The sequence below is a fragment of the Schistocerca cancellata genome, chromosome 1 (genome assembly GCF_023864275.1).
Source record: "Schistocerca cancellata isolate TAMUIC-IGC-003103 chromosome 1, iqSchCanc2.1, whole genome shotgun sequence".
NCBI lineage: Eukaryota > Metazoa > Arthropoda > Insecta > Orthoptera > Acrididae > Schistocerca > Schistocerca cancellata.
In genome coordinates, this window is record NC_064626.1 from 651,519,748 (window position 1) to 651,531,409 (window position 11,662).

At 39.9% G+C, this 11,662-nt stretch overlaps 1 protein-coding gene across 1 annotated transcript; it reads right to left on the reverse strand.

The window, feature by feature from the left end:
- Nucleotides 1-10,355: 10,355 nt before the first annotated feature.
- LOC126091970 (uncharacterized) lies at nt 10,356-10,856 on the reverse strand. The gene is made up of 2 exons (XM_049907365.1): nt 10,718-10,856; nt 10,356-10,636 (listed from the first exon to the last, which is right to left on the reverse strand). Exons 1-2 carry the CDS (start codon nt 10,854-10,856, stop codon nt 10,356-10,358), a joined length of 420 nt encoding a protein of 139 aa, XP_049763322.1.
- Between the last annotated feature and the right edge of the window lie 806 nt (nt 10,857-11,662).

Below are 11,662 nucleotides of genomic sequence, written 5' to 3' on the forward strand. Positions count from 1 at the left end.
CCCCTTCTCTCCAAACCACCTAACACCCACCTCAGTGGGATAAAGGTAATATGTATCAGCAGTGGAATTTTGACAATGGTAGTAGGGGTGGAGGACAATAAGGAAATAAAAAGGTGTTAAATACAAGATGGAACCCGAAGTCTGTAGAAAGACATTCCTGTTACTCTTAGATGCAGTGAGTACAAATTCAGAGGTGGAATGTCCAATAGTTGTCTTGTAAGGAGATAGAAGTATAAGTTGCTGTTGGACAGAGAGCTGCATGTGTCAGACACCATTGGCGACCTAATGGTTTGGAGGCAATGGAACCGACCACTCTATATAGATTGTGGTGGGTTGGAGATAATGATGTAAGGCATTGTGGGGCCAGTGCAGATAAGTTTTCAAGTAGACATGGTTCGGTTTAAGTAGTCTAAGCAGTGTGTGAGGCAGTTCAGTTCAGTCAGTTTAAGCAGTGTGTGTGCTTCACATACGTGAGGGTTACAGCATGCTCCTGGTGCAAGACTTTTCGCAGCAATATTGTGCCAAAATTGACATTTGGCAACATGTGGTGGAACTTATTGGTGAAACATTTCAGCTAGGAGAAGCTGTCACTTATCAAATTAGGCAGTCTGGTACCTTGTACAAATACATTAAGAGTTGATCTGTATGATTATGTGCCAGGTACCACCAGAAAGTTGAGAGTGGAGACAGACTTAGCTCTCCATATGTTGTGTATAATTTAACCACTGGAAGGGTACAGTAAATTGTTTCATTAAAATGAGTACTGTATGCAAACAGGAGAGAGATGGCAGGAAGCTATGAATCTAGGTAAGTTTTGCACCAAAGAGGTGAAGCTGATGATTAGTATCAAGTTTGGACAGTCCAGAGGAAGATGATCAGTGCACATAGTGTGTAAACCATGGGCAGCTGCAGTTTGCTGCTAATGCTGCATTATGTAAAACAGTGGAATGTCTAAAGGAAGTAGAGAGACAGTGTGGATAGAGGAGTTATTGGAATTTGAAGATTTGTTTTTTTCCTCAGGGTCCATTACCAGCAATACCCATTACACAGCACAAAATTTTACATCTACATACATACTCCGCAAGCCACCTGACGGTGTATGGCGGAGGGTACCTTGAGTACCTCTATCGGTTCTCCCTTCTATTCCAGTCTCGTATTGTTCATGGAAAAAAGGATTGTCAGTATGCTTCTGTGTGGGCTCTAATCTCTCTGATTTTATCCTCATGGTCTCTTCGCGAGATATACGTAGGAGGGAGCAATATACTGCTTGACTCTTTGGTGAAGGTATGTTCTTGAAACTTTAACAAAAGTCCATACCGAGCTACTGAGCGTCTCTCCTGCAGAGTCTTCCACTGGAGTTTATCTATCATCTCCGTAACGCTTTCGCATTGTTCTGATAGTCCATATGCTCTTACTTTGTTCATTAAATGACTGTGGGGAACTGTATCGAACACCTTGTGGAATTCAAGAAACACGGCATCTACCTGTGAACCCATGTTTATGGCCCTTGTAGTCACCAGAAAAGTCATTAACTCGAACATAATATGTGTTCCAAAATTCTACAACTGATCGACGTTACAGATATAGGTCTATAGTTCTGCACATCTGTTCGACGTCCCTTCTTGAAAACGGGGATGACCTGTGCCCTTTCCCAATCCTTTGGAACTCTATGCTCTTCTAGAGACCTACGGTACACCGCTACAAGAAGGGAGGCAAGTTCCTTCGCGTACTCTGTGTAAAATCGAACTGGTATCCCATCAGGTCCAGAGGCCTTTCCTCTTTTGAGCGATTTTAATTGTTTCTCTATCCCTCTGTCGTCTATTTCAATATCTACCATTTTGTCATCTGTGCGACAATCTAGAGAAGAAACTACAGTGCAGTCTTCCTCTGTGAAACAGCTTTGGAAAAAGACATTTAGTATTTCGGCCTTTAGTCTGTCATCCTCTGTTTCAGTACCATTTTGGTCACAGAGTGTCTGGACATTTTGTTTTGATCCACCTACCGCTTTGACATAAGACCAAAATTTCTTAGGATTTTCTGCCAAGTCAGTACAAAGAACTTTACTTCCGAATTCATTGAAAGCCTCTCACATGGCCATCCTCACACTACATTTCGCTTCACGTAATTTTTGTTTGTCTGCAAGGCTTTGGCTATGTTTATGTTTGCTGTGAAGTTCCCTTTGCTTCCGCAGCAGTTTTCTAACTCAGTTGTTGTACCACGGTGGCTCTTTTCCATCTCTTACGATCTTGCTTGCCACATACTCATCTAACGCATATTGTACAATGGTACTCTTACAGGAAACGAAGCACCGGTGTACTGGAAACCATATTGAATACCTTGACATATACAACCAAGAGTGGAATAGTTTGCCAACCAGCATTTGGCTCATAGGATACAGAAGTGAGCAATAGTCCATGGGGAGCACGAACTGTGGTTGTGCCTAAGAAGTCTCTGGATAGCCCTGAAAATACAGGCTCTGCTGTTATTACTGTCATCTGAATAGTAAGACAGTTACAGATGCATACCTCATACCCAACATCACAGAGACTGTCAATAACTTGGGGCAGTGCCGGTATTTCTCTACCATAGATTTAAGAAGTGGATACTAACAGTTAGAGGTGGTTCTGGCGATCCTACTGAAGACAGCATTTTTGGTACCCTGGGGACATTATCTCCAACCTATAGGTTGAAGAATCCTCCTGAGATGTTTCATAATCATGAGACTGTGAATTGAGGAGACTGAATCCTCGCCAGTGTCTAGTCTACCTGGATGATATAACTGTTTTTTTTTTTTTTTTTTTTTTCAAAGGACGTGGAGGAAAGTAGGCAATGGCTGAGAGAGGTTTTTAAAATGTTGCAGGCTGCACATCTCATATTAATTATGGAAAATGTCATTTTCTGTTGGAGGAAGTAGGTTACATAAGGGATATAATCAGCAAGGATGTGGTGTGAACAGAGCCAACACTGATATTGACGGTACAGGATTTTCCAGTTTCAAAGCTGAGTAAAGAACTACAATCATTTTTGGAAACTCTTTAATTATAGTAGGAGATTTGTGAGAGGGTTCACTAATATAGTGCAAAACTCATGTGAACAAAAGTGTCAGGGTGCACTTGAAGAACTGAGATGTTTTAATGTCATCTCCAGTTTTAATTTTTCTAGATTTTCATAAGGAGTTTATACCATCTCATGATACATCTAGCCATGGGTTGTGGTGTGTCCTGAGGCAAGAGAACACCAATGAGGAACATCCTGTGGCTTACGCATCAAGACAATGTAACAGAACTGAGAAAAACTATTTAACCACAGAGAAATGCTTCATATATGGAGTCATGTATTTTTGATGTTATCTTTATAGAAAAAATTTAAAGCAGTGGCTGACCTTGCTGCTCTAAAATGGATGTTGGCGTTAAAAGACCCATTCAACAGACTAGCAAGATGGGTGTTAAGATTCAGTGAATTTGACAGCAAAGTGGTGCACTAGCCAGGTAAGAAACACAGAAATGTGGTTGCTTTGAGCAGTTTGATTGTGCTAACACAAGCACTGGATCATGGCCTTGCTGAATGGCAAGCAGCACAGAATACTGACGGCAACTGCATGATATACAAAATGCAATTGCAATTCTCTAAGTGTGACTGTCTATTGTGCAAGGTAATTAGATTATGGCCATGGGTAGTGGTGCCAGGTCAGTACAATAAAGAGTTATGAGGGAGGCCCATGACCATATCATCTGGTCATGGAGGATGCAGAGCAATGAATTGAAGAGTGACTAAGAAGATACTGATGGAAGGCTTGGAAGGGAAATATGGGTCAGTATGTGACAAATTGTGGACTTGAGCCATAAAACACTTTCAAAATGATTGGGGGTGAATGTGTTAGTCTGGATTCTAGCAGGGAATCATATTGTGTGTGTGGGAACCATATTGTGTTCAGTATGTGAAGATGATTGCTGTGCCGAACCAGTAAGCAGTTACAATCACACAGGCAATAAACAATTGATGTACTTGGGTTTGGGGTGTCAGAGATTATGTTTACAGATTAACTCAATAAATGAATTGTTACATATGAAGAAATTGAAAGTAGTCCACTTCAACCTACATCAAATGGTAGAATGGAATGGGTGCATCTTATGATCAAAAGGATGTTAAGATACTTTGTGAACTCGCACCATAGTGACTGGAACACATATCTCTCATTTTTTGTGGCTGCGTACAGTTCAAAGGTCCACACTAATACAGGATTGTCTCTAAATGGGGTAGTATAGGGCAGAAAAATGTTTGCCATTTGATATGATCACAGCAAGAAGGGGTAACTTTACCAAGTGATTGAAATTATGTCATCCGTTAATTTTAGGCTACAGTTGCCAAAAAGGGTCAACAACAGCACATGTTCAATGCCTGTGACTGTTCTGAAGTGCTACAGAATCAATCCCAGGGGTGGTAAGAGCAGAGTATGAGAAAGATGCAAAGAGGAAGAAACAGAGAAGTGGGCCTGAGAGTGTGGATGGACATACTTTGGAAGTGTCATGTATTTAGGTCAAGGAAGTGACAGAGATATTTTTATTGTGTTTATTGATGATTGTTTAGGATGATATGTGCTAGGTGTCAGGGTATAATATATTGAGGGTTAAGAAATGTGTTTTGTGCTATAGTATGGCTTGTTTTAAGTTTCTTTGTATGTGAGTGCTGATCAATGGAAGCAACCTTCTGAGTAGTGGGAAGTGAGAAGGGGAAGATGATAATCCTCATCCGCAGATTACTGCATACCAAGTTTGAAGGTGATGGAAGGGATGCTAGTCATAGCAATGCTCGTCTTCACCTGGAGTGGAGAGGGGGCAATCTGAAATCAGCACATGCATGGAGGCATTCTTTTTGCCAAACAAGAGCATGTGGTGGTTACCAGCCATAAGTGGACACTGAGTTTAGTTTTTAATGCACAGGAATTCTAGAATGAAATGAGAAGGCTGGAGGTGGTTTTTCAGGGCTTCAATGGGAAGCCAAGAGCAGTGGGTGCTCAGTGAAGCTTCTGTGGCATGTAAGAAGTTGCATAAATCATATGAGCAATTGCAAGAACAGGTGCAACAAGCAGAAGAGGTTCATTATCTCATTGGAGGAGGGGTTGATGCTGAGGGAAGAATTTTGAGGTCTGTGTTTGGAACAGCAGATGCCAGTGACATCAGAGAGTTGAACAGGAAAGCAGATGCAGTGAAGAAGTTGTCAGAGTATAGAAAATCAATGGTGGAGTGACATACCTCTCAGACAGCAAGCTCGGAGAGCAAGAGTTTCAACCAATGCTTGCATGCTATGGAAGAGTGATGAGTGAGGTGATAGTGTAGGACACTGTAAATTAGGATCTGGGAGTCATGCAAGTGCATTTGGATGCAATGGGTGCAAGAATCACTATGACAGGACTGTTATACTTATAACCAGACAGAATATGGGATGATCGAATAGTAATGGCTAGCTTATAGGAAGCTATTAATCATGCATTGTAGGGGCATCTGAGTCCTGTCCTATTAGTGTAAGAGCAATACTTGTTGGGATTGCAGAAAGAGCAGGGTGAGAGCTAAAATTGGTAGCAGAGCAAAGCAGACAAAGTATACCATTTTATGCAATATGGCATCAATTGAGGTGAGAACTGACCATATATCTTTGTACATGCTAGTTAGTTTCCCAGTAGTGTGGAAGCATGCACAACCAAATATTGTACCATTCAATCCTATCCAGTGGAATGACAAGCATAGGGAAGTTTGTATGAGAGAACACAGATGGTATGTTGTTCATCTCTGGAGAGGCGGCACAGACAGGTGGAGGTGGTGACGGAAGAGGAATTGCAGGAGAAGATTATGGTATATCCATCCCGAATGATTCAGACTGGTGTGAGAGCAAGTGCAGTGCAGCAGTCATGGGCAGAACAAGACAACAGTATTGTCTGAGGGAAGTTGCGGAATCTAATCCTTATTCTCAGCAATCAATGTTACAGAGGAATTTATTTAGCACACAATAATGTGGTAGTAGTGGCAAGCTCCTATGAGCATGGAAGTCTCATGGAAGCAAGGCAGATGGAGATGAGGGTTGGTGGGTTCTTGATTGATGGGACAGTATGTGTCATAACAGGGCCAACCTTCAATGTACTAGTCATGATTATGGCAATTATCCAGCTGAACATGACACAACCACAGTTGTACTGCCCAGATGAACCACTAGAGCTACTCCCAAAGCATAATTAAAGCAGAATTTAATGTTCCTGAACAATTTATCGAAACCAGACCTGATCCATTCCCTGAATTAAATAATAGCCACACAAAATGTCAGATTTCAGTAGAATAATTGGTGTGCCATGTAAAGAAATTGAGGGAAGGGCAATGAGACTGACCATGACTTAGAGTGACATGATACTTAGCACTGCAGTGACTCTAACTCTAGTGCACAGACACTGAGCTTTCATTGACTGTGGGCAGAGGGCCATCATTTCTCCCAGTCCACTGCTACTGCATGTTCCAGTAGACTGGATCTATAGAGCATGAAAGAGATTGAATGTCAATTACTGTAATGTGAATGTTGATGAGAAAGGTGTTTTCTTGAGTTTAGGAGAGTATGAGGCCAGTGAATCAGCCTTGAACATTTGTAAATAGAATTACTAAAAGCATATGAGTGACAGGATATAGAAGTCTAATGGCTTGACGTTATGTGGTTCCAAAGGAACTAATGGTCCATTAAGGGACGAAGTAATAGGCAACCTAGTAGCATAAGAAGAAATCTACCAAGTAAAGTTTGTAAATTAAATGTGGTCTCTGAACATTGTGGTTGAGCTGGCAGACACTCCTATAATGGAAACTTGTGCTATACATCTGAGACATGAGGGGCCGGGTCTTTCTGTGGAGGAATGTAGTGTAGTGCCACAACTATTTCACTATGAGTGAGAATGTGTGGGGGAGTACTGCAGCAGCCACTGGTAGCTAGGGGACCCATGAAGTTATTATTTCAGTAATAGCAACCAAGCTGTTGAATTATTGTGAGACAGGCCAGACTTGCTCAGTGAAACCTGCAGTAAAGCTTTAATGCAGAGTTGTTGCAGTGTGAGCAAGGGGATTTCTCCATCAGTTGGTTTCAGTGGTGTTGCTAAGTACATGACAAGAAGTGGTGCATTGGTGTAACAGATGTGGTGCTACCATGTCTAAATATCTGTAATTTTTGTAGTAGTTGCATTCACAGTACAGCAGTTCTAACAGGGCTTAATGGCTAAGCTGGGCAAAAGGACCACATGGAGCAGCCAGCACCAGTCAACAGTTGAAGTGTCCATCACAGTATCAGTTTCCTTCACTAAGTCCACTGTCCAGACATAGTGTCACAGCACAGCGGGCCTTCTAGACCCATTCCAGCTGCAGCCGAACTCCTGTCCAGCTGCCAGCAGGTCGCATCCTGTGCCCAGCAACTGATTTCTGATTTCTGCTACAATGGAGGACATACCCTCATGCTAGGCACCAGCAGCTGCTTGGACACAGTCATTCATCTCAGAGCTAGCTACCATAGCAAGATTTCTGTCCATCTTCGCAAACTGCTGGTATATGGTGTTTGCTGATGACACACACAACAGAGTAACATGCCAAACATTGAATGAGAACATCAGCAAAGCTTAGCACATGTGCATTGTAGACAGCTGGCAAGGATGCTAGTTGATGTCTTGGAGACCACAGGCCCCTTTACCATGGAGTGGGGTAGTGGTCACTACCTTGACTGATGCAGCATAATGTAAGAGTGGAAAATAAAGTTGCAATTTTGACAGGCACTTCCCTCTGAACCTTCACTGGCCTAGTACTCCACTTCAACCCTCTGCCATCAGCCATCCTGATATTATAGCCATCCTTTCATCTCCAGAGTATGCTATAAAAGTGTGAATGATGAACACTGATTTAAAATACTTCATTCCCCAAGGCTAGATTGATTTTTCATTATTACTACTATTATTATTATTATAATACTGGTCCCTGTGAATTAGATAAAAATCACAAAAAACAGTAACTTGCACAAGAGAGACAAAGCATTTCATACTAAAGTAGAGTACATTATTAACAAAATACTGTTATGCTAAGCCATAACATGCAAAATATGAACACTTAAATCCACTTGAATAATTAATGTAGCAGAAAACTGCATGTTTGAGAGAAGGATGGTAACTGATGCTGTGATACTGTGGGAGATTACACTTCAGATAAGCAACTTGGCTGAATGGTATCCAGAAATCGCTTACTGTACTAACTGCAAAGTATTGCTACAGTAGGTAGCAAGCGCATGAAACTCCAAAATAGGTTAATTTATTTATTTGCCATCATATGTAAGGTTCTCCAGCTTATGGCTAAAGCAAGTCATAGTAACTATTATTTAAAGAAAAGAAAATTGTATTATAATTTCATAATACAGTCTCTACTGTTACATAAGTTGCAGTTTAATATATTACTTGTCAACTTCACGATACGCATTATAAATTATTTACATATGAAATAAATTTAAAATTACTTCTAATTTCCAATTGCTTTCCTTACCTCTAATGTGTTCTGGTATCAGCAGACTCAAATGTATACGTCCAGAGAAGCCACAGCTGAATTGGTACAAAAAACAACATAATCTTTCACTGCTTTCATCCTAATCTGATTTATTTAAATATATCTAGAAACCCAGTTTCAAATAATTATAAAATTTGCCTCATAATTTGATCTGTCTATTTTTTAATCCAATTTACAGTACAAATGAAGCATGGCAACAGTAAGTCACTTTGCTCCTGTTCATAGAAACATTTTTTATGAGTATTACATACCTGAGTGTCATGTCACGGTATCAAAACAATAAACATGTAAATCAAAAGCAACCATGTATGGGTGGTCCACTCTCAACAACTCCCTTGCACTTCATTTTTATAAGTGGTGCTACCTAAATCATCTTTCAATTTGCAGAACAATAATCTGTTTCATCAGTTAGTTCCATGGACATAGAGTATTAGACCAGAGAAGCACACACTGTGTATCCCCGTCCCTGTCACACCTCAATAGATTTGTGCGAATTATGGAAGTTGTTTATTAAATTATGTACATTTGGTCTATATTATGATGTTCAATTTATTTACTTTTTTTCAGGACATCGCTATACTCTTTCATCTGTCCATTTATGTACCAACTCATATACACCCACAGTATTCTAAGATGTTCTCATAGTGGTGTACTGGTGTCTTGTGTGGTTGTATCTCACTTACTTATCTTCAACTGTACTACTATCCCTTTCTGTGGGGACTTGTCTTCTTTCCTCTCACTAATCTTCCTAAGCTGTCCTCTGGGTTCCATTTCTTAAATTTTCATGTCTCCCTGACAGATATAATTCAGACGTGTGATGATGCCTTCTGACTTATACCTTATTCAGTACTATGCACAATAACCTATACCTGACTAAGTCGTGTATACTTTTGTCTCTAAACATGCACCTTCCTTCACATGCTGCATATTTGATCATTGTAAACTCCTTGATGACATACTCTTGTGATCCAAGCTTTACACAGTCACATGCATCACATTTTTTAAGCTTTTTCAGGCACATCTTAAATGGTTCAGGAAATATCTGAGGTGAACAGCTTAGCTAAATGAGCCCATGTAATTCTATTGCAGAACTTCACAGGAATGACATAAAGACTGTACACAAATATAGCTCAGCTGTGACTGCCTGTGGTATTGTCCACAGCATCTATTTAACCCTGCGGCAGGCGCGCTTTAGATTGTTACGTTAAATACATAAAAAAGCAGTTTTTTTTTTAAATTGTTTGGTGGAATTAGTTATTTATTGTTTATAACATCATTCTTAACAGCAACTTTTAATATGATCTGTATACATATATCCAACGTGAATGGGAAAATTAAAATTGTTACAGAATATCTGACATACGTTTCCAGGATATTTCCTAAGTGCTACTTTAATAACAAATTCTTAATAAATTATAACCACAGATATGATTCGATTGTTTACCATTGTTAAAGCAAGTTTTACAAAAACGTGTAATATGTATAAAAACTTTGTAGTAATAATAAAGAATAAGGCAGTCAGTAAATACATATCAAGATCACACACTTTCTTCCTCCGGAGAAGCTCTGTAATCATTACAAGTGACAACATTGTGGCACTGTTGCTTGCAAATGAATCTTGTGCAGCTATTGCAAGTGACAGCAGTTTTTTTTTTTTTTTTTTTTTTTTTCCAATCACAAAGATGGCACCTCCAACACCTTCTTACAGTATCGTGATTGGCAGGAATTGATTGATGAGGTGACAGAAATCCTTGAATATCTCATGGCAGAGTAGAGAGCTGAGCCCTTTCTTTAAAATGGCAGTCCATCAGGGCCAAGACCAGGTTTGTTAGGTAGGTTCTTCTTCTGAATCTTTTCTCTGGATTTTTTTGCAAAAAACAAGACCTGGGAATTTATACCAGCAATATCCAGATAACGAAAAAACAGTTCTAAGGGCCATCTTCTTGTGGTCCTTTGTGTAGAGTAGGATGTACACATATAATCCACAGTATAAACTCCACCTTTTGTTGCACTGTAGTCCAAATTTACAACAGACTTGCCTGTAGCGGTGTCGATTTCAGCAGTTTCATGCACTGACAACAGGAAAAGCACAGCCTTGTTCCTTTTTGTTTGGCACAAAACAAGACAAAAGTCATCTTAAAATCCGATAAGACAATTTCCAGTTTCTCGTGATCTGTTGGGCAAAAATTCTGGAGGAATTTCCTTCTTGTTCTTCTTCAGTGTTCCAATGAACGTTAGCCCATTTTCTAAATGATGCTGGGCTACAGGGTAACTACTGTACGTGTTGTCCATAGTTACATTCCTGTGAGTTCCCTTGACTGGCTCAACCAATCTCTTCACAATATCCATTGGCTGGTTAGATGCAACATATGGTCCAGGATTCTGTCTGCCGCAGTACACATCAAAATTAAAAGTATAAAATGTCTTGCTATCACACAATGCATACAACTTCAATCCATACTTAGTGAGGTAATTGGGCATGTACTGAACAAAACCACAATGTCCAAAAAATGGAAAGCATTTCATCTATGGTTGTGAACTCCCCTGGACTGTAGTTATTTCTGCAGTTGTTCAAAAATGCTGAGTGGAGATTGCGGATGGCAGAAAGTTTATCAGTTGCTAGTCGTTCTTTTCTTGTAGAAGTATCGTCAAACTTGAGTGACCAGAGCAAGATGAGAAAGCGCTTGTAGCTCTATGCTGCCCTTAGAATAATCTTTCCTGTTCTAATTGATGCCCACAGTTCTAATACATTTGTGTGTCCTTCTTTTTGTACAGCAATGAGAAACAGTGCTCCTAAAACAGCCATTATTTCAGAAGCAGAAGTAGTTTTCCAATCTCTAGCCCTTGAGTAATTCACAGATGATCTCTTGTTATTTATGTACTTGTTTGTGTTTGCAACAACATAATCAATTATCTCAGGATCAAACAATTTGAGAAAACTTTCAATTTCAGTTTTAGCTTCTCTACCATTGCATTTCTACCATTGCTTTTTGCCATGTAGGACTTTATTATATTCTTACATTTTGGTTTCCCTGGTGGTGCTAACGGATTATTTATCCACAAAGTTTCTTGGTCCTTACCAATATAAAAATGGCAGT